At 39.7% G+C, this 21,770-nt stretch overlaps 2 protein-coding genes across 4 annotated transcripts in view; both read left to right on the top strand.

The window, feature by feature from the left end:
- The window catches only part of ppp2r2ba (protein phosphatase 2, regulatory subunit B, beta a), a 30,906-nt gene extending 12,807 nt beyond the window's left edge, over positions 1–18,099 (top strand). For 2 of the 3 annotated variants that reach the window (XM_087282137.1, XM_087282138.1), the window contains exons 3-9: positions 1,736–1,901; positions 4,333–4,445; positions 7,093–7,270; positions 9,280–9,444; positions 12,342–12,511; positions 13,683–13,774; positions 14,854–18,099. In XM_087282137.1, coding sequence (XP_087138263.1) covers positions 1,736–1,901; positions 4,333–4,445; positions 7,093–7,270; positions 9,280–9,444; positions 12,342–12,511; positions 13,683–13,774; positions 14,854–15,133 — 1,164 coding nt within the window. In that variant the 3' untranslated portion in view covers positions 15,134–18,099. Of the gene's footprint in view, positions 1–1,735; positions 1,902–4,332; positions 4,446–7,092; positions 7,271–7,386; positions 7,474–9,246; positions 9,445–12,341; positions 12,512–13,682; positions 13,775–14,853 lie in introns of those variants that run through there. The other variant, XM_087282139.1, reaches the window with a different exon arrangement.
- A 1,063-nt stretch (positions 18,100–19,162) lies between these two features.
- On the top strand, positions 19,163–20,769 carry gpr151 (G protein-coupled receptor 151). Its single transcript, XM_087282140.1, has one exon. It carries the CDS (start codon positions 19,260–19,262, stop codon positions 20,514–20,516), a length of 1,257 nt encoding a protein of 418 aa, XP_087138266.1. The 5' UTR covers positions 19,163–19,259; the 3' UTR covers positions 20,517–20,769.
- Positions 20,770–21,770: the final 1,001 nt, after the last annotated feature.

Below are 21,770 nucleotides of genomic sequence, written 5' to 3'. Positions count from 1 at the left end.
CGGCCATCATCAGAACTGAAATGCAGAACACGTACAGACGCTTCACAATTACATGCTCAGAGGATCTACATAACAACAGAGCAAATGCATTTATTTCAGCCACTATTACAGGGTCAGTTCACACTGAAATCCTCCTTTACTCACCCTAGACTGGTTTCAGACCAGGGCTGCACAATACAGTGTTCAGATGTGTTTAAGGCCTCTGACTGTACGATTACAAGCTAATTTAATCCATTTGGACTCAAGAGACGATCAAGTTTGCAGCTTTAACATATAATAATTGAGTTTATGTGTGCAATGAAGACTGTACAGTGTTCTTCTACATTTGACTATTGATTTGCTGTACATCGACACTGTTCATCTCCATCCTCATCCATCTGTGCTGTAACTCAATGGTCACCAAACTTGTTCCTGGCGGGTCGGTGTCCTGCAGATTTTAGCTCCAACCCTAATCAAACACACCTGAACAAGCTAATCAAGGTCTAACTTGTTATACTTGAAACATCCAGGCAGGTGTGTTGAGGCAAGAGCTAAACCCTGCGGGGACACCGGCTCTCCAGGACCAAGATTGGTGACCCCTGATTTAACTGATTATATGTTGCATATATTATGGAGATCCACTCCCCTACCACATCATCCCAATCAATGTAGAAGGAGGAATTCTCTCCAAATAGAAATGTCATGTCGCCATATATAAATACATATGGCAGAAAAACAAAACATCACAGTGCCAGATTTTTCCAATATCATGCACACTCAGAAATAAAGGTACGCGAGCTGTCATTGGGGTGTTTGCACCTGAAATTTCTCAAATTTGTTCCTGAAAGATCCATATTAATACCTCAACGATATATATTAGGGCGCCGCAGTGGCGCAGTAGATAGTGCTGTCACCTCACTGCAAGAAGGTTGCTGGTTCGAATCTCGGCTCAGCTGGGTCAGTTGGTGTTTCTGTGTGGAGTTTGCATGTTCTCCCTGCATTCGTGTGGGTTTCCTCCGGGTGCTCCGGTTTCCCCCACAGTCCAAACACATGCGGTACAGGTGAATTGGGTAGACTAAATTGGACGTAGTGTATGAGTGTGTGTGAGTGAGTGTGTGTGGATGTTTCCCAGAGATGGGTTGCGGCTGGAAGGGCATCCGCTGTGTAATAACATGCTGGATAAGTTGGCGGTTCATTCTGCTGTGGCGACCCCGGATAATTAAAGGGACTAAGCCGACAAGAAAATGAATGAATGAATGAAGAAGGGTACATATTAGTTCAAATGTTTAGGTACTAATATATATGTTTAAGGTACCAATGTGTACCCTTTAAGTACAAATGCACCTTTTAAAAACAAACCACCCCAGAGACAGCTCACACACCTTTATTTCTGTAGATTCAGTATAATGAAGGGATGGTTCACCCATAAATGAACATTTACTCCCTGTGTACTCTCCTTCAACACCTTTATGAGGTTCTTTCTTCTGTTGAACACACACTAAGATATTCTGAAGGATGCTGAAAACCGGTAACCATTGACTTCCATTGTATGTTTATCTTGTGTAAGTCAATGGTTACCGGTTTTCATCTTTCTTCAGAATATATTATTGTGTGCTCAACATAAAAAATAAAGCAGAGGGAGAGGGTGAATAGTAAGTAAATGTTCATTGGTGGGTGAACACACCCCTGTTTTGTTTGCCGGGAATGAGGTTTCAGTGTTGTCCATGACTGATTTCTCTCTCCTGTGTGTGCGCAGAGCAAGAACCAGCCTCACAGACGGGGAGAGTATAATGTTTACAGCACGTTTCAGAGTCACGAGCCGGAGTTTGACTATCTGAAGAGTTTAGAAATCGAGGAGAAGATCAATAAGATTCGCTGGCTTCCTCAGCAGAACGCCGCCTACTTCCTGCTGTCCACCAACGGTGAGCGAACACCAGCACCATTCAGTTCCACAGCAGCAGCGCACTTAAAGCTTAACGTCTGCCACTAGAGGGCGTGTGTTCACAACAAACAAAGGTGCATTTGTGTCCAAACATAAGTGAAAGAGAAATAAAGCCTCGTTATTTATGGCTGTCCAGTTACAGTGTGTCCAGTAAATACAAACTAAGAGCCTTTATTTATTCTCTGTGCATCTACAGTGATGAATTTAATGCACTGCACAAACATGCTTTTCTTACTCAGAGATTTATAGTAAATATGCTGCAAATACCACTGTGTTGTTTTCAGAAATAATGAGTCAAAATAATCTGACAACGGGGGAGGAGAGATAATCTTGTTTTCTCTTTGAATTAGGATTAACATAATCTACTGATAGATTAAAATGAAGAAAGCTCCGCCCCCTACTCAATATTCGCTCATATACTGAAATCTTCTGGTTCATGCGGAGTTTAAAGACAGAGTAAGTCACTAGAGGGTGTGTATTCACAACAAACGAAGGCGTAGTTTGATGACTCTAGAAGTGAGTGTGGAATCAGGGGAGTTCATGCAGAACTCATGTTGATGATGGTAAAGTCTTCAACACTTATTGTCATGCTAGTGTAGACAGAGGCTGTTTCTTCAATGTTCTTGCGTCCTCATGTTCTCCTGTAACGTCATCATCAGCTGCCAAAGTCCCAAAACACAAGACCGCAAGAACAGAGGACACGTGAAACTCCCCGCATGTGTTCTTGATATTGAGGACGCACCGATGCAGACTTGAGCACCGAACTCGCTCTAGAAGTCCCAGAAGTTGGGGCTGGAGGTGGGAAGCGCAGCATTTATATGGGTTCATAAGTGCAGAGATGTCACTTATTTATCTCAGGAGTTTCCCTGAATGAGAAGCTGAATATAAACAGCATGAACATCTTCATAAAGACATGAACACATTAATGGTGTTTATTTGCTGACATTCATGTTAAAATCTGTTTTATTTATATTGTGCAGCGTATATTTATATAGTATTATATTTATATAATATTTATAAGTCGTCATGCAGGATATATATTGTGAAAAGGGAAAAAAACAGTAACTCGCTGTATGATGCTTTAATGTTCAAATAATTTCCCATTAAAATGCATGACAGTCATGTGATCATCAGGAAGAAGGCAGCATCTCATTCCTCACAGGACGCGTTCTCTGTTTTCATGGTCTGCCGAGTTCGTTCTTCCAATTTGGCAAGACCGGCCTTCACAAGAACACAAGTCTGTTCGCTGCGTTCTTGGAATTGAGAAACAGCCAGAGTAATGCCGTCATGACATGTGGACATGACTGTCAGGTTTTGCCCCCCCAGTGGCAGCTGCAGGGAGTTTTATTATTGTCAAACGTATAATGGAGATTATTCTTGCAGTTTTGAAAACCTTTTTTTTTTATCTCATTAAATATGTCCAGAACTTGGTTGTCTTTAGGCTGTTATTTAATTTATACTACATTAACATAATTTATATTAGTACATTTATAATATAACAATAACCATAATAATAATAACCATAATAATAATAATAATAACCATAATAACAATAATAACCATAATAATAATAAAATAATAATAAAATAATAAAATTATTAATAATAATAACCACAATAATAATAATTAATAATAATAATAACCATAATAATAACAATAATAATAATAATAATAATAATTAAAACAACAATAATAATAATAATAATAATAACCATAATAATATTAATAATAATAACAAAAACAATAATAACCATAATAATAATATTAATAATAACCATAATAATAATAATAATAATAATTAAATATATCATTAAACGGTGATATTAAGAATTGTTTGAGGCAGGTAGAATTATACTGACACTGAATTGCAGAGTGTGTGTGTGTTCAGTAAATGCAAACTAAGAGCCTTTATTTATTCTCTGTGCATTCTTAATGCACTGCACAGAAATGTTAGAAAACAAGCTAAATACTCTGCAAAGGAGACAGCAAATAACCTCATGTTTTCCAAAAGGAAAAACGCGATAACTTTGCTTCCCCCACTGTCAGATTGTTTTGCTTGTTTTAATGAAAAACTGTCTTCATTATTTCTGAACACAACACTAAATCTTCTGCTCATCTAGAAAATGCTTCTTGATTTGAGAGTTTGTAGATATTTGGACTAGAAACAAGACTCTGAGTAATAAAAGCATGTTTATGCACTGCGTTGTTTACTCCTCAGACTGTATTAAGCGTCTTCTGGACATCATGCGTCTCTGCGTGTTCAGATGGTGCGGTTACGCTGTGCATCCTTTACTAGTGCTGGAGCGGTTCCAGCGGGCGCCAGATTGTGTCCCACTGACTGTTTCCCACTCGCTGAACGCTGTATTGAAGCTGCTCTGTGTGTGTGTGTGTGTGTTGTGCTTTATTTGCAGATAAAACTGTGAAACTGTGGAAGATCAGTGAGAGAGACAAGCGGCCCGAGGGATATAATCTGAAGGATGAGGACGGAAGAGTCCGAGATCCGGCCACTATCACCACATTACGGGTCAGCAGACAGTAAACACAGACTAAACACTGGAAATCTGTTATATTCCTCACAAGAACATGCAAGTGCTCAGCGTAAATGAGTGTACTCCTTAAAAATGCATCTCATCATATAATCCTCTTAGTCTATGCTGACATCATCTTCAGCACACTCTAATGGATAATGGACAGACGGCTGCTTCTCACTCAGGGCTGCTGGACATGCTAATGAGATGGACACTAGTGGGCGGGGCTTTCCCCCTCTGATGACACGTACAGCAGGAGAATGTCAATCACAGTGCTTCTGCATCAAGTCTGATTAGAACAAACACAACTCACTCGTGCTGATGACATGAGATACACACACACACACACACATATACACACACACTTCATGGTTTAAAGCCCACATAAAGGTGAGTTTTGCATAATAGGTGCTCTTTAATGGTGGCGGTTCGCTCTCATTCTCAGATTTTCATGTTGATAAATGATGCTCAGACTGATTCAGCCAGTCATGCATAATCAAACACAGAGCAGAAAGAGTGCTGGTGTGTGATGAAGGGTGGCTCTGCTCCTCCTCTTCTCCGCTGGAGTGTAAATTGAATACAGATACACAGAGGGCTGGACCGCGGGTGCAGATTGCGCTGTCTGTTTTCTGCTCCACAGACTAATGGATTAAAGCAGCAGCAGCTCCTCCTGCATTGTCTGAAGATTAGCCTGACAGCAGAACACAATCACATTTGGAGCGTGAAATATATGTGTGGAGAGAGGAGGACGATGATGGAGGACGGAGACACACCAGTGTCATGTCTTCATCTTCTGACCATTTCAAACAGTTATTAGCAGTGTTTACATGCAAAGATGTGAATTAGATTCGTGTGCAAACTCTAATATGACATAAATCATCAGTGTGTAGATGAGCGTCTCCATCACAGTAGAGCATCAGCTCCAGCACAGGAGAGGAGTGGAGTCTGCTGCACTGAGGGGATTCTCCACTGTGCTGTTCTCCTCTAATAAACGAGTCAGAACACCAAGACCAAACGCAATGAACACGGTGAATGTGGAGGCTCCTGGAGGCATGAGACAGAGGGAATAATAATAGAGGAAGAAGAATACTGAAGCACTGTGATGAGGGACTGACAGAGGGCTGAGGCGCACAACATCTCACATCTGCCACACTGGAGAGCTGGATTTGTTAATGTTTGTGCTTCTACTGTTATTGCAGAGCACTCGACAGGCGCTATATAAATAAAGGTTTTATTTTTGATGATAGCACACATCAGGTGGTCAGTGAACGTGCTGCGGGTGGGCTCTGGGTGTGTCGTCTAATGCTGAGATTAATAAATGCATGGAAGATTAGTCTGTCAGCGTGATGAATAAACAGCGTATGACATGCTAATATGTGCGTCTGAGCGTGCACAGCTGAAGCGGCACATCCTCATGTTCATGTTCCTCAATTACAGCTCATTACAGCTCAGCCTTTAAAGCATGTAGGGTCATTTCAGCACGTTCAGGAGGATCTGAAGAGTTTAATGAGAGACTATTGTGGACATTAGTACAGGTCTGTGTGTGTACAGCTGCTCTCTGCATCTGCTTCTCTGATCAAATCACTCTCTGATTTCTGCACTGCAAATAACACTTCAGTTTTTGTCTTATTGACAACAATAATAATAATAATAATAATAATAACACCAACACAATAATAATAACAACAATAATAATAACAATAATATGATGATAATAATGATAATAATAATAACAACAACAACACCAACAACAATAGTAACAACAACAGCAATAACAACAACAACAACAATATTAATAATAATAATAACGCCAACAATAACAACAACAAAAACAATAATGACAATAATAATATAATAACAATAATAATAATAACACCAACAACAATAGTAATAACAACAACAATAATAACAATATAACAATAATATAATAATAATAATAATAATAATAATAAAAACAACAACAATAATAATAATAACAATAATAATAATAATAATAATAACAATAATAATAATAATAATTAAATTTGTTTTATTTGGGCTAGAACACTGAAAAAAATCATTCAGAGATGATTCCTTGGATTTACTCAATTTTTTTTTTACGTTAAGTGGCTGTTAATTTATTTGGGCTGAATTTAAACAAACTAATTAAGTTGAATTTTGTTATATTTATTTGTTTAAATTCAACACAAATTTTTTCCAGCTAGAATAAAAGCTGTTTTTAATTGTTTTAAAGTCATGTTAAGCTCAATATTATTGGCCCCTTCAGCAATATTAGTGTTGGATTGTCTCCAGAACAAACCACTGTTATACAATGACTTGCCTAATTACCCTAACTTTACCCTAATTACCCTAGTGAAGCCTTTACATGTCACTGTAAGCTGAACACTAGTGTCTTGGAGAATATCTAGTCTAATATTATGTGCTGTCATCATGATGAAGAGGAAACACATCAGCTATTAGAACTATTATGATTAGAAGATGAATCCGTTATGCAGAAATTAGGGAAAGAAATATTGAGGGAGCTAGTTATTTTGACTTCAGCTGTGTATATATATATATGCAAACATTGAGAAACATCTGTAAAACTGAGCGCTCACCTGCTGCTGAATGAACCAGTGTGTGTTTGATTGTGCGGTTCTGCAGGTGCCGGTGCTGCAGCCGATGGATCTGATGGTGGAGGCTTCAGCGCGAAGGGTTTTCTGCAACGCACACGCATACCACATCAACTCCATCTCCATCAACAGCGACGGCCAGACCTTCATGTCCACCGATGACCTGCGAATCAACCTGTGGAACCTGGAGGTCACAGACAGCAGCTTCAGTATCCTCTCACTGCAGCTTCAACAACAACATGAATTATTCAACAGCAAGCGTTCTTTACATTTCATAATATTCATTCATCCAATTTCTATTTGGCTTAATCGCTTTATTAATTAGGGGTCGCCACAGTGGAATGAACCGCCAACTTATCCAGCATAAGTTTTACGCAGCGGATACCTTTCCAGCTGCAACCCAGTTGCACTAGTAAACCCTATACACATACACATACACACACACACACACACACACACACACACACTACGGCCAGTGTAGTTGATCAGTTCCCCTATAGCGCATGTGTTTGGAGTGTGGGAGAAACCGGAGCACTCGGAGGAAACCCACACCAACACAGAGAGAACATGCAAACTCCACACAGAAACACCAACTGACCCAGCCGGGGCTCAAACCTGCGCCCTTCTTGCTGTGAGGCAATCATGCTACCCATGACGTCTCTTTATAATATAGCACAATATAGCTCTAAGTACAACACTGTATGTAGTGACATACCTGTGCAAACTTATCTTCTCTGTATACTTCTTATTTATTATGTGTACTGTCACTGTCATTCTGTTGGTATGTGTCAATACCAACCAGGATGTTGGCAACACAAGACCGGACAAAGACTAAACAGAACTGTCGAGTTTAAATGCACAGGACATGATTAACATAATTACAGTTATTACAGGGGTGTAAACACAGGTGGAACTGATTAACACTAACAAATGGTGGGAAAACAGAACAGTCACATGACACAACGAAAGCACAAGAAACACATGACAGATATGCACTCAAATTAATTATGCAACATTATTTCCTCTTACAGTGCTCAGCATAATTAAGTACAGTTTATTATCTAGATTTCCATTTCTCAGTGAATATAGGCGATGTGTTTTGGTGCATTTAAACATAAGATTTATTAAACTGATAAATTTATTAAAACAATATTTTAGTCACAGAACATTTTTAGAAATTGAAAGATAATGCAAATAAATTCAAGCTAAATATTGCAAATATAAATTACAACCGATAAATTTCAACTCAGTTTTTCATGCTTTTGCCTCTTGATTTTTCCTCTGTTAAATGTGTATTTAATATTTTTCTATATCATATACATTTGGCTGTGCTAGTGTTTGGAGTGTTATTGTAAGTTATTTTGTTAGATAAGCTCCAGATTTGGCTTCAGCAGTGACTAATCTAATGTATATGCACACATACAGCCTCCAGCGCCTAGACTGCAGCTCTGCACAAGACGTTTGGCCAGTGGAGAAATAGTAGTGCCCAACTGAGCCTGGTTTCTCTCCAGGTTTTTTAACTCTTCACTGTCGCCAACTGGTGAAGTTTTTCCCTCTCTGCTGTCGACACTGGCTTGCATGGTTTGGGATCTGTAGAGCTGTGCATGGATGAATTTGCTCTTCAGTGTTTGGACTCTCAGCAGTGATTATTAAACCACACTGAACTGAACTGAACACTGAAAACTGAACTACACTGTTTACATTTACTATGATCTTCTATGTGAAGCTGCTTCGACACAGTCTACATTGTAAAAGCGCTACACAAGTAAAGGTGAATTGAATTAAATTGAGCATAATATTGTAGAACTTCCTATTAAACATATGGATTTAAAAGAGAGATTAGTGAGGGCTGTACGCATATATGCTGAGCACTGTACATAGGCTGCGATAGTTGATTTACTTGTACTTGCATTGTTACGTAATCATAATATTTACTAGTACTTAACATGTTATTTAAATGCCTAACAATGTTCTTATTAACTGTTAAGATTAAATTGGCATTGTCTGTGACAATTCTGTAACTTCTAGAAAAATGTTAATAATAATAAAATAATAATATATTAATAATATAAACACTGATTTTAGCAGAATAATATTGTTTCATAACGACAACAATATTATTTTGCTTCCCTCGTTGGCAGATGATTTTGCAGTTTTAATGAGAAACTCTCTTTATTTTGACTAGTGTGTAGTGTGTTCTCCTGAGCTGCGGTTTCAGACATGGTGGACATGAAGCCGGTGAATATGGAGGATCTGACGGAGGTGATCACGAACGCAGAGTTCCACCCCCAGCACTGCAACACCTTCGCCTACAGCAGCAGTAAAGGCTCCATACGCCTGTGTGACATGAGGGACGCGGCGCTCTGCGACAAACACTCCAAATGTGAGTCTGCGCAGCGCTTGCATTCAAAACTACACACCTGCTGACACTCATAGTCCTCAAACACTTCAATGATTTATTTATTTGGTAAAGACATTACTGTTTTTATTATACGATGGCAGATTATGTGTGTGGCGGGAGTTTGTGGTGCATTCGAAAAAGGTCAAATATGACTTTCAAGCACTTTCACTGTTAATGTTGTCTGGTGGTGGGAAACCAAGTAAGCCTGCGCAGTGGTAGCATACAAAACTACACGTCTGCTGACAATCATAGTGCTAAAAGTGCACAAACATTTCATTTATTTATTCATTTGGCAAAATAATTTATTTTTATATTATGTGATGGAGTTTTTGGTGCATCCCAAACAGAGAAAAATGGCTCTAATATGTAGATGACTGTATTGTACACCCTTTTGTCTTAGATCAAAACGAGCGCTTACTATGTTATACACACTCTGAGGTAACATTACCAGTGCAGCTCCAGAAACTCATGTGCTGTTACAGGATTATGCTCCTGTGCTCAGGGCGAGGGCGTTGAGCTGAGGATTATGCAAATGTTTAATATGATTGCGTCTCCTTGAGCTTTACTGGCTAATTTCATTTGGGGATTGGACACTTCGGAGTGCACGGGAATCCCTTTTGGCTGCACATGGCTGAACTGATAACAGCAAAGTGCTGCATTTACATTTATTAAGAGGCAGCGGCAGCAGTTAAAGGTGCGAGGCTCCCTGTGCTTTTAATGATCAGATTGAATGCATTGACATTTAAGCTTGGTGTAAAAAAGGGAAAAAAATCAATGCTTAAGGGCAGATATCTTACTGCTGAAAGAATGCAGGGATTCATGACATGTCATCAATGTGTTCGCTGGTCCATGTGTCCAGACATTTGCATACCGCATATTAAAGGTGCTGTATGTTTTTGAGTCTTCTAAAGCATAAAAATAGAGTAATATGTTTGCAGGATCATGTTAAGGGAAATACATGTTTATCTGTAAAACAATGCTGCTTTGAAAGTGTGCATCACATGTCAGAATCAAAATCTTTGTTTTGATCTGTAACTCTGTCCACCAGTTTACCCAACAATATCACAGCGGCCAACAACTCGATGTTCCTCGATATTTGTGGATGCAGCTGAAAATGCACTCTGTGGAGGACAGCCAAGACGCAAGAGTTATAAAATGCACAAGGAGGCGTTTATTTATCAAATATACACATATTTATTCACACTGAATACCTTATTTTGCTTCTAAAAATGTGAGATATCTTCAGAATGGATAAAAAAACAGCATAAAGCAAAGGGTACCCAGGCAAAGCCACTGAGCGCCTGCACACAGAAACTTGCGATGTTTGACATGAGCGTAATGGTTACATGTCTGTTAAGGTAGTGTTTACATTAAAAAAGCAATTAAAAAGGTGCACAATGGAAAGGAAAAATGCATTCTGTGTGAACGGCCCCTGAGGCTTAGTCATTGCTCCTGTTTGTGTCGTCAATCTGGCAACCTGTGTGCATTGATTCTAAAGGGCCAGGTGAAGAAAAAACAAACCCTCTCCATTATTTAGAATGTGGACTGCAATCCTACATGCTGCATCGTTTAAGTCGCCATGACAAAGAAGGAAGATCTTTTCCTATATCATGACTTACATCCTCTAGAAACGTCCTGAAATGAGAAACGAATTAGGGCGGAGCATGATTTCATCCATTGGATTGTTGGAAGGTGGGCTTTTTAAAAAAATGACAGAAGATTGATAAATGGATGACAGAGGCAGACCAGAAAGAGACATGCCTGAAAACACTGCCCTAAATGACAGATAGCTCCGCCCTAAATTATTTGTAACCCCTCCTTAATTGACTCATGTCCCCTCCCTAATTGACTGATAGCTCCGACCTAAAACACTGATAACCACACCCTAAATGACCTATAGCCCTGCCTAAATGTACTGATTGCCCCTCCCTATTTGACTGATAGCCACACCTTAAATGACAGATAGCTCCTCCCTAATTGACTGATAGCCCCACCCTAAATCACTGATAGCCACACCTTAAACGACAGATAGCCCCTCCCTAATTGACTGATAGCCCCACCTTAAATGACATAGCCCCTCCTTAAATTGACTGATAGCCCCACCCTAAGTGACTGATAGCCCCTCCCTTACTTATCACTGATATGTGAGAGGGTTTTGAAGAATCATGTGAAAACACTGAAGATCCATTACAACACTCTACCGCTGTATGAACATATAAACACATATAAACACAAGAACAGTACATTGGATTTCAACAGTGGTTTTAAAGGGCCAGATCTGCTGGAGGGCGCCTGCACTAGTAAACCCTGAATTATGCACACATCTGTCTGATTTGTGTCCGCTACATGATCTCCAGCAGATCGCCTCGGGTCAGAGCTCCTCCATGGTGGGGAGTGTGTTAAATAAATCTTCCAGAGGAGATTCTGCAGGATCAGTGTTTCCCCAGAGGACTCATTACACTCTCTGCCTGACACACAGCAGGACAAACACACCTGCAGATCATCCACCTCAGGCTCAACACAACTGTGGCTGTATCTGAATGCACCCCCTATACCCTTCAGAGTGCACTATGTGAAGGATTAGGCATATCTAGTGGTGTCCAGATCCATAGTGGACATTATGAAGTGCACTCAATCAATCCCACAGTGCACTGCAGTAACAAGTGTCCAAACGATGTACACTAAACAGCTAGAATACATTAGTAAATGCACTATGAGAGTTCTTGCACTGAATGAATTTCTGCGTCTGACCCCTAGATGTCTATTTCTGACAACAAGACAACAATTTTACCTGCCTAGGAAGTAAGAAAAGTCTGTTTTGGAGTGAAACCTCGGCATGATTATGACAGCTTTATCTGTGTTTTCTTACTCTCCTCCAGTTTTCGAGGAGCCAGAAGACCCAAGCAATCGCTCGTTTTTCTCGGAAATCATCTCCTCCATCTCTGATGTAAAGTTCAGCCACAGCGGCCGCTACCTGATGACCCGCGACTACCTGACGGTGAAGGTGTGGGATCTGAATATGGAGAGCAAACCGCTGGAGACGTACCAGGTGAACCAGCACACAGCAGTGCCACTGCCTTTACCAATGTGTACATCAAAGACTAAAGCTAAAGGTTAAAGTAGGTATTGCAATTTAAAATCAAAACACGTTTCAGTGTTAAATGCTTCCAGTCTCAGTTTAAATAATCACATGCATTACCAGACTGGAAGCAGCAGCAGATCATTCACCTCAGATCTAGAAAATAAAATAAACGTTTGATAATGAATGTTGGAACTGTGAATCGGTGCAAACCAGCAAACATCAGTCACTCAGCTTTAACTGTCAATAATGTAAAGAGGTTTAATATGCATTTATTAGATTATAAACCCTGCAGTGCACGCAGAACAAACATTTTCAAAGCAGACTATCTGGCCTGAGCATAGTTTTTGAGATAAACAAGTGTTTCTGAAATATCTGCAAACATGTAATGATATTTTAATGACCTAAACGAGTCAAAAACACACATACAGCACCTTTAACCCTTTGGAGAGGGGTCTGGATGCAGACCTAGTGCAGTGCAATCTGAGCTGCATCCAGTGCTTTTTAACGGGCTCACCTAACCCCGCCCCTCACAATCATGTCACTCACTCCACTGAGTGCATTGTGTCTGACATTGCATCGCTGAGTGATGCAGTCTCAGCTTGCATCATAAAGGCTGCATCCAGATACTGCTGACCCTTTGACTGCCCCTCTACCAAATGGTTGACCATGGTTGTTGTACTGTTTTAAAGAATGACTGTTTTAAAAATGATTTACACACACACACACACACACACACAGCACTGTTGGCTTACAGAAAAAAATTAAAATAAAGCATATAAAATATCATATTTCTTTAGATTTTTCATAGTATATGTATTAATTCAGTACTTTTGCCATAAAGCGACATATAGGGTAGATGCTGATACTGTAGGAATGATGGGATGTGTTGATGTGTGCATTGAGTGTGTTAACTGGCGGCATTAGGAGTTAAGAAATGCAATGCAAACTCTTGATGGAGGAGTTAAAGACCTTTTGAAATAATGCAATTTATTCTTTCAGGAAAATAGAGCAAAAACAGATCATGTGTTGCACAATACAATATTTTCCAAAACTGCTCATTTCTATGTCTCATGTGTGGCTGAGATTATCCTTCAAGATGTGTTTGTCAAGCAAACTTACTGACCGTTTCCTCCTGCAGGTGCATGATTACCTGAGAGGTAAACTCTGCTCGCTGTACGAGAACGACTGCATCTTCGACAAGTTTGAGTGTGTTTGGAACGGATCCGACAGGTCAGTCTTTTAATATTTAAATGCAATATTTAATTAGAATAAGAAGTTAATATTAGTGCTGTTAAATGATTAATCACATCCAAATATAAACTTCATATTTACAAAACACATTTGCAGATACTGTCTATTTTTGAATATAAATATATGCATGATTAGACTGTATAAACAATTTGTTCATATTTACGTATCGTACAAATTAAGTGTAAATATATTACTTTTTTTTTTTTTGGATTATGTACAGTATATGTGTATTCATAAATAAGTGTTGGGAAAATATTAATGACTATTATTCACGTCTAAAGTAAAGGTTTGTCAGTAGCCAGCACTGTGGCCTCACAGCAAGAAGGTCGCTGGTTTGAGTCTCGGCTGGGTCAGTTGGTGTTCCTGTGTGGAGTTTGCATGTTCTCCCCGTGTTGGCGTGGGTTTCCTCCGGTTTCCCTCGCAGTCCAAACACATGCGCTATAGGGGAATTGATTAACTAAACTGGCCAAAGTGTATGACAGTGTGTGTGTGTGTGTGAATGGGTGTTTCCCAGTACTGGCTTGCAGCTGGAAGGGCATCTGCTGTGTAAAACATATGCTGGAATAGTTGGCGGTTCCTTCTGCTGTGGCGACCCCTGATGAATAAAGGGACTAAGCTGAAGGCATGCATAAATTTGGAAAAGTTTATTTATAAGTAGATTAAAAATATATCTGTATATGACACAATTTAGATATTTATTTATTAAAAGATATTAATTTAAATATCTATGAATCAAAATAATTTTGGATAGATTTGTTTTTATGTATGTGTGTGTATCCAACACACACACACACACACACACACACACACACACACACACACACACACATATATTGTCAAAACCAACTTTTATTTGACATCTTTGCCCCTCACTAATGAATACACACAATACACATGTATATATCATGTAACTACAAACTTTTTTGGATGTGATTAATAATGACTAATCGTTTGACAGCACTAGATGTATTAATCATACTGCGAATGATTAATCAGTGCACAGCTATGTAATAATGACCAATAAATGATGATAAATATTGATGATGTGTGATTCCCAGCGTGATCATGACTGGTTCCTACAACAACTTCTTCCGAATGTTCGACCGCAACACGAAGCGTGATGTGACTCTGGAGGCGTCGCGGGAGAACAGCAAACCCCGCGCCGTACTGAAGCCGCGCAGAGTGTGTGTGGGAGGAAAACGCCGCAAAGACGAGATCAGTGTGGACAGCCTGGACTTCAGCAAGAAGATCCTGCACACCGGCTGGCATCCGTACGAGAACATCATCGCAGTGGCGGCCACCAATAACCTCTACATCTTCCAGGACAAGATCAACTAGCACAGGAGATGATGAGGAGCTAACTCTGCGTTAATCTTCCATGAACTCCTATTTATTTATACTATTTATTACGGTCTTCACTGAAGGGAAATGCTTGAGTCTTTAAAGGGTTCGTTCACCAAAAATGGATAATTCTGTCATCAATTACTCTCCCTCATGACAATTCAGTCCTCCAAATCCTTCATTTATCTTCAGAACACAAGACATTTTAGATGAAATGTAAAAGCTCTCTTATCCTGTTTCCATACACATCATTTTACGCACATTCTGAAATGTTGTTGTGCTGATTGTAAAGGCCTCAGTCAGTCCGTCATCACAGTGCCTCAGTATTCTTCTTCTATTATTCCCTCCAGAACTGTCTTGAGCATCTCGTCACCTTAGAATTACAAGGTTCTCTCTGAGATTTTGTCAAAATTGAGTTATTCACATACTCTTATTAAATGACAACTTATTTACATTATGGGATGTTTTTTATAAGTTGTTTACATTTTAGGAGTTTTTTGTTTTTGAACAAATATCACACACGTACTGTTAGCTATGGAATGCAAAAACTGTGAAGCTCGATGTCTCGAAATCATTCAGAACGCAGAGAGAACCTTAAAATTCCAAGGTGACGATCTGTCTGCGCTCCCGTCTCATGCCTCCAGGAGCCTCCACACTCACCGTGTTGATTGCGTTTGGTCTTGGTGTTCTGACTCATTTATTAGAGGAGAACAGCACAGTGGAGAATCCCCTCAGTGCAGCAGCCTCCACTCCTCTCCTGTGCTGGAGCTGATGCTCTACTGTGATGGAGATGCTGATTTACTCACTACTGATTTATGACATATTACAGTTTTGCACATAAATCCAAGTCATATCTTTGGATGGAAACACATCTGTAGACAATCCTGAGAGCCTCAAACTCCAGACAAGACCAAAAACATTGAGTGTTGTCTTAAGATCAAACTAGTATGCCTGTCTTTTGTCTCTTTCCTGCAGGCGCAGGACATCAACATGATGTCATATTGACGTTGTACCCCAGTGTTGTGGAGATTTTGTTTGGAAATTAAAATCAGGTTGGCTTCAGAACCCAACGTCAATGTCCAACCAAATATCAACGTCTAATCATGGTACATGTTACACGTTGTTTGTACATTACCACTATGACATCTATTAGATGTTGGATTTTGGTTACTTTCCAACACAACCTAAAATAAACCAAATGTAAACGTCATTTGACATCGATATTGGACGTCCGAATAACGTTGTCCTTTAAAGACATTAAAGTTTGGTCACCTGACGTCATGATCTAAATCTAACCTAATATTTACCTCTTATGATGCTGGGTTATAATGGAGTGTGTTTCCATGTTTGTGTGTATACAGCTAATTCTAATGCCAATACATTGTTCTGTTATGTACAGTAAACACAAACACACACCTTGACCTCACGAGGGAAAGAAGATATAAGTAGGCCCATACGGAATCAGCAGATTTTTAGCCCATCATTAATTCTGTTTATTTACTTGAGTAAATATGCGTAAATCTATATTTATTCAGTTTTTAAATAATTACAGTAATATTATTGACAAATATGAAAATGTTCATCTGATTTATGTACAGTGCAGTGTGTACAGTAATATTTTCCGTCTTTCAGTAGAGATATTATATGAGACTTGATTTGTTTACCAAATAAAGTGAATCTAATTGATTTGCATTGTAAAGATTAATTAAAAGTTAAAAAAGATATCATTTTTTATTTCATATATTAGGGTTTTAGTTATGAAACTCCCAAAATCATTCCGCATAAGTCCACAGATTTTTACCATAATTCTCAGCAGAAATAGCAAAAAACATCCGCTCATTCCGTCTGGCCATAGATATAAGCAGAATGAGTATTTTTGCACACAGAAGGGTTGTAGGAGCTTGTTATAATTACAGCTGAACCACTGCAGACACACTAAATGTTTAGACAATGTTTTGTTCCTGGTCATCTCGGGGCTCTTGCTGTCTTTGGCGGATGAGAGAGCTCCAGGATTTCATCTAAAACATCTTCATTTGTGTTCTGGAGATGAACGAAGCTCTCAGAGGATTGAAAGAAGATGAGGGAGAGCAATTAACAACAGAATGATCTTTTTTGTGTGAACCAACCCTTTAAATCTGGACAAATGTGAAGTTTCACTGCAGTGATGTAAAGAATTATAAGCTGTGAACAGAACGGCTGATACTCTGGCATAAGAGACAAAGGGGTGCCTTCACAAACACACACTGGATTCGATCCCCTTTGAAACACAGCTACGAATGTGACTCTGATTCACGTTTCTGGAGTCAGTCCTGCTGGTCCAGTTTGGTCATTTCATGTCGTCCTTTTCTTTGTTAATAAGCTGTGTGCCTTCTTTTGGTATGTGGGTGCTCGGGCGGGAGGGTTTTTGATGGTGGTGTTTGGGTTGTGATGTGTGAATGTTTTTACAAGATAGCTTTGTGTGAGAAGTGGGATAAGAAAAGCTAAATTGTGGTTTTTCAGTACACAGAATTGAAGTACTTGAATTTAAGTCTCCACTGTGTGCTCATAACTTTACAGTTTAGCCATTGTGTTTAGTTTTTTGCGCATTCTCCAGTGCTGTGCTGGGTGCAAAGTATTACTGCATGCAACAACTCACATGATCAGATCTCACTTGTTTTCCACTGTCTGAGACTGTTAAACTTCACAGTTGTGTCATATTGGCCTGAGGGTGACAGGAGCGCCGGTATCATGATGTAGCCTAACATGATGTGAAGGTTCAGTGGTATCAGGGAATTTTATTATGTACAAATGAAGCTGTAATGTTCTCTTCTGAAGAGGAAATCAACCTTCAGTTGTAAACTTCTTAATAAATCAAAGTTTTATAGTGCAGAATGTATCTAACATGCAAATATTTGCCATGCAGTCTTTATGCTTAATGGAATTGTTGAAATAAAAAAAAAGAAATGAGAATGAGTTGAAATAAAGCTGATGCTGGTTTGCTTGGTTTTTAGTTAAACAGTGACGCCCTCTTGTGGCAGTTTAACACACTCACACACACTTTCTCTCACAAACACACACATTTTATCTCTCACACACCATTTTTGTTTAAATAGTTTTTAATCTAATGTCAATTCTCATGTTTTTTTAATATACAAGCTTTGTTTGCAGATAACCGGCAGATTATTAGGAATGGTCATACTTACCCTCTGCTTTTACCGATATATGAAACATTTTACTGGAAAATAAAAAGAAATGGCGAATTTAAGACAAATCTCAAACTTCTTACAATGATTGAGTACTTTTTAATCAAACAAATAGCAATAATTGTGACTTTAACAGTTCTTACAGTAGACTAAATATAGGCTAGCATTTTAAATTGGCATTCATAGAAAATGGTTTCCTGATAACACTCAAATAACTAGCCTATATGTAATAATAACAACAACATTTATTAGCGCTCATAATGTTAAAATCATAAGATTCATAATAAAAACAAATTATTCATGTAATTAGGCTATACTTCAGTAAGAGGTGGAACATTTTGTGTGAAAAACTAGCAACACAAAAGTCCGTTTTAGATCAAGTAATTCAGTCATACACAATGAGGACATGACGGAATATTTTAACTCATATTTTGCATAGCCTACATTCACATTAATCGTGAATACAACATATCTCACACATAAATACACGGTAAATATTAATAAATAAGCTATAAAGTGTTACCAGAGCACTAAATAGTTGAGTAGACTTACATTATTTGAGTTTGACCAAGCGAAGTTTCCGTTCCTGAGGTAAAATCCCTCATTAAAACTCAGCCACATCTCCATCAGCAATCACCAGCGTCGGTCTCCAGCAGGAAATAAAAGTATCCTTCATTTCCAGTGACTGCAGAAGTAATAAACCGAACCCGCGTGTAGCTGCCGGTGTTTATTAACACAAATCATTTCAATCGTCGTCGACGGCGGATCGCGGATGAAGCTGTCAGTCAAACGCCGACCTGTCAATCAAAACGACCGTTATAAAGACGCCCCGCTTTCGCGCCTCGCAGTCAAGAGTGGGAACAGAGCGCGGGAAGGAGCCGTTGCTGGAGTCTATTCGCGGTTTTCAGGGAGTTTCTCTGTCAGCAGCCTGTCAGCTGGAGATGGATAAGCCAGCATCAGTGAACATCAGCTCGGGGAACAGCTCCGTGGACAGACGCTCGTTCCTGGAGAGCAGTGGATACCAGCACCTGGAGCCCGGAGAGCTGCGGGTGCTGATCCCGGTGCTGCTGGGGGTCATCTGTGTTCTTGGCTTCAGCGGGAACGTGACGGCTATGGGTGTCCTGATCACCAACGCACGCAAGAGTAAACTGTCCCTAATCAACGGGCTCATCCTGAACCTGATGATGGCTGACGGTCTGGTGCTGGCGTTCACGGTTCCCTTCAGAGCGGCGGCGTACTCACGGGCCAGCTGGACACTGGGGCTGTTCATCTGCAAGACCTGCGACTGGTTCCTGCACTCCTGCATGGCCGCCAAGAGCTTCACTGTCGCCATCATGGCTAAAGCCTGCTACAGGTACGTCAGCAACCCTACCAAACAGGTGAGCATCCGCATGAAGACCATCCTGGTGGTGCTGATGCTGGCATGGCTGCTGGCTTGTGTGTTGCCCCTTCCCCAATGGCTCTTCTCCAAACTCCAGAAGGAACCCAATGGGATGGTGTGTGTTCAGATGGTGCCACTCCATGCCCATAACTTCATGTCAATATATGTGAAGGCGTACCCGCTCCTAGCCTACTGTATGCCGCTAAGCGTCGCTCTTCTTTACTTCTGGAAGGCGTACGGGAGATGCCAGAGGAGGTCAAGCAAGACGCAGAACCTGCGGACTCAGATCCGTTCTCGAAAGTTAACGCTAATGCTGTTTAGCTTGACTGTAGCCATGGCTAGCATGTGGCTCCCGCAGTGGGTGTCGTGGGTGTGGATGCGGCACGCGGTGGAGACGGGTGGAGGGTTCCCTCCAGTGCTCTTCAGTCTGTCAGCGCAGATACTGATGTTCTCCATCTCGCTAATAAACCCGCTCATCGTCCTGTCTCTCTCCGAGGAGTTCCGCGAGGGCTACATCGATTTATGGCGGAGGCTCACTCTTCGTAAACAACCACCGAAGAACAAGCCAGGACCGCACACCCCGACTGCCCCCAAATCGCCCACTCCACGCCAAGAGACGGCTGACCTGCCTCCACAGCGGGCAGAGCAGCCGGAGACCCCGCCGGACGCCGCACCGCAGGACAGTCCCAACAATAAAGACGGGATAGTTCTGCAGGATGTGGAGCAGTTCTGGCAGGAGCGGGAGACGGGCTCCCAGAGCCAGGAGAACGACCCCATCCCCTGGGAACACCAGGAGCCCAAAGGGGGACAACAGTAAGACTGTAGGAATCATTTCAGCAACACAACACAACAGAGCAGACCTCAGCAGAACTCTGGACACTGCGGCTACCATCACGGACACTTTTCTATTGTTTGTATTAGTGCTGGGCGATATGACCAAAACCACATGATCACGATATAGATCACGATAACCATATAGATCACGATATACCGAATTCTGTACATCCAACCAATCCAATCCAGTTTTATTACTGCAAAAGTTTATCACATCCAAAATAAAAGTTTGTTTTGACATAAAAAAAAAAAAAAAAAAAAAAAAATATATATATATATATATATATATATATATATATATATATATATATATATATATATATAAAATTATTATTATTATTATTAGTCAGAGTTATTCGCCCCCTGTTTATTTTTCCCCAATTTCTGTTTAACGGAGAGCAGATTTCTCCAACATATTTCTAATTATAATAGTGTTAATAACTCATCTCTAATAACTGATTTATTTCCTCTTCATCATGATGACAGCACATAATATTAGTCTTGATATTCTTTAAGACACTTCTATACAGCTTAAAGTGGCATGTAAAGGCTTCACTAGTGTAATTAGGGTAAAGTTATGGTAATTAGGCAAGTCATTGTATAACAGTGGTTTATTCTGGAGACAGTCGAAAACAAATAAAGGGGCGAATATGGACTTTAAAATGGTGTTTAAAAAATTAAGAACTGCTTTTATTCTAGCCGAAATAAAACAAATAAGACTTTCTCCAGAAGAACAAACATTATCAGACACACTGTGAACATTTTCTTGCTCTGTTAAACATGTTTAAAAAAGAAAAACAATTCAAAAGGGGGCGAATAATTCTGACTTCAACTGTGTGTGTGTGTGTGTGTGTGTGTGCACAAACACGCATCTATTTGAGAAAATGTTCATTTATATTTATTTATTTATATTTAGGAATATAAAATAAATATGAATGAAATATAAAACACTTTAACTTATGATGTATAATGCTAAATGTAAACACTGTACTCTTCTCAGGATTCTGTTATGATGTTTGTCTGCGTCGGTGTGTAATATTGCGCTCATACATTATGAAAAGTCATTATCATCATTTATTCTGCAACAACACAGAATACCAATTACTGCATAATATGAGACTCCAGACTGTATTATGTCTATAGAATATATATATATATGGTCATATTGCACAGCCCTAATTTGTACAGTATTATGTTGTTATTAAATGATGTATTGTAAATTAAAAGGGTAGCAGTA

Source organism: Danio rerio, chromosome 14 (assembly GCF_052040795.2).
Source record: "Danio rerio strain M-AB ecotype USA chromosome 14, GRCz13ab, whole genome shotgun sequence".
Classification (NCBI taxonomy): Eukaryota; Metazoa; Chordata; class Actinopteri; order Cypriniformes; family Danionidae; genus Danio; species Danio rerio.
Note: the sequence above shows the minus strand (reverse complement) of the source record. Positions and strands in the feature narration are given on the sequence as shown.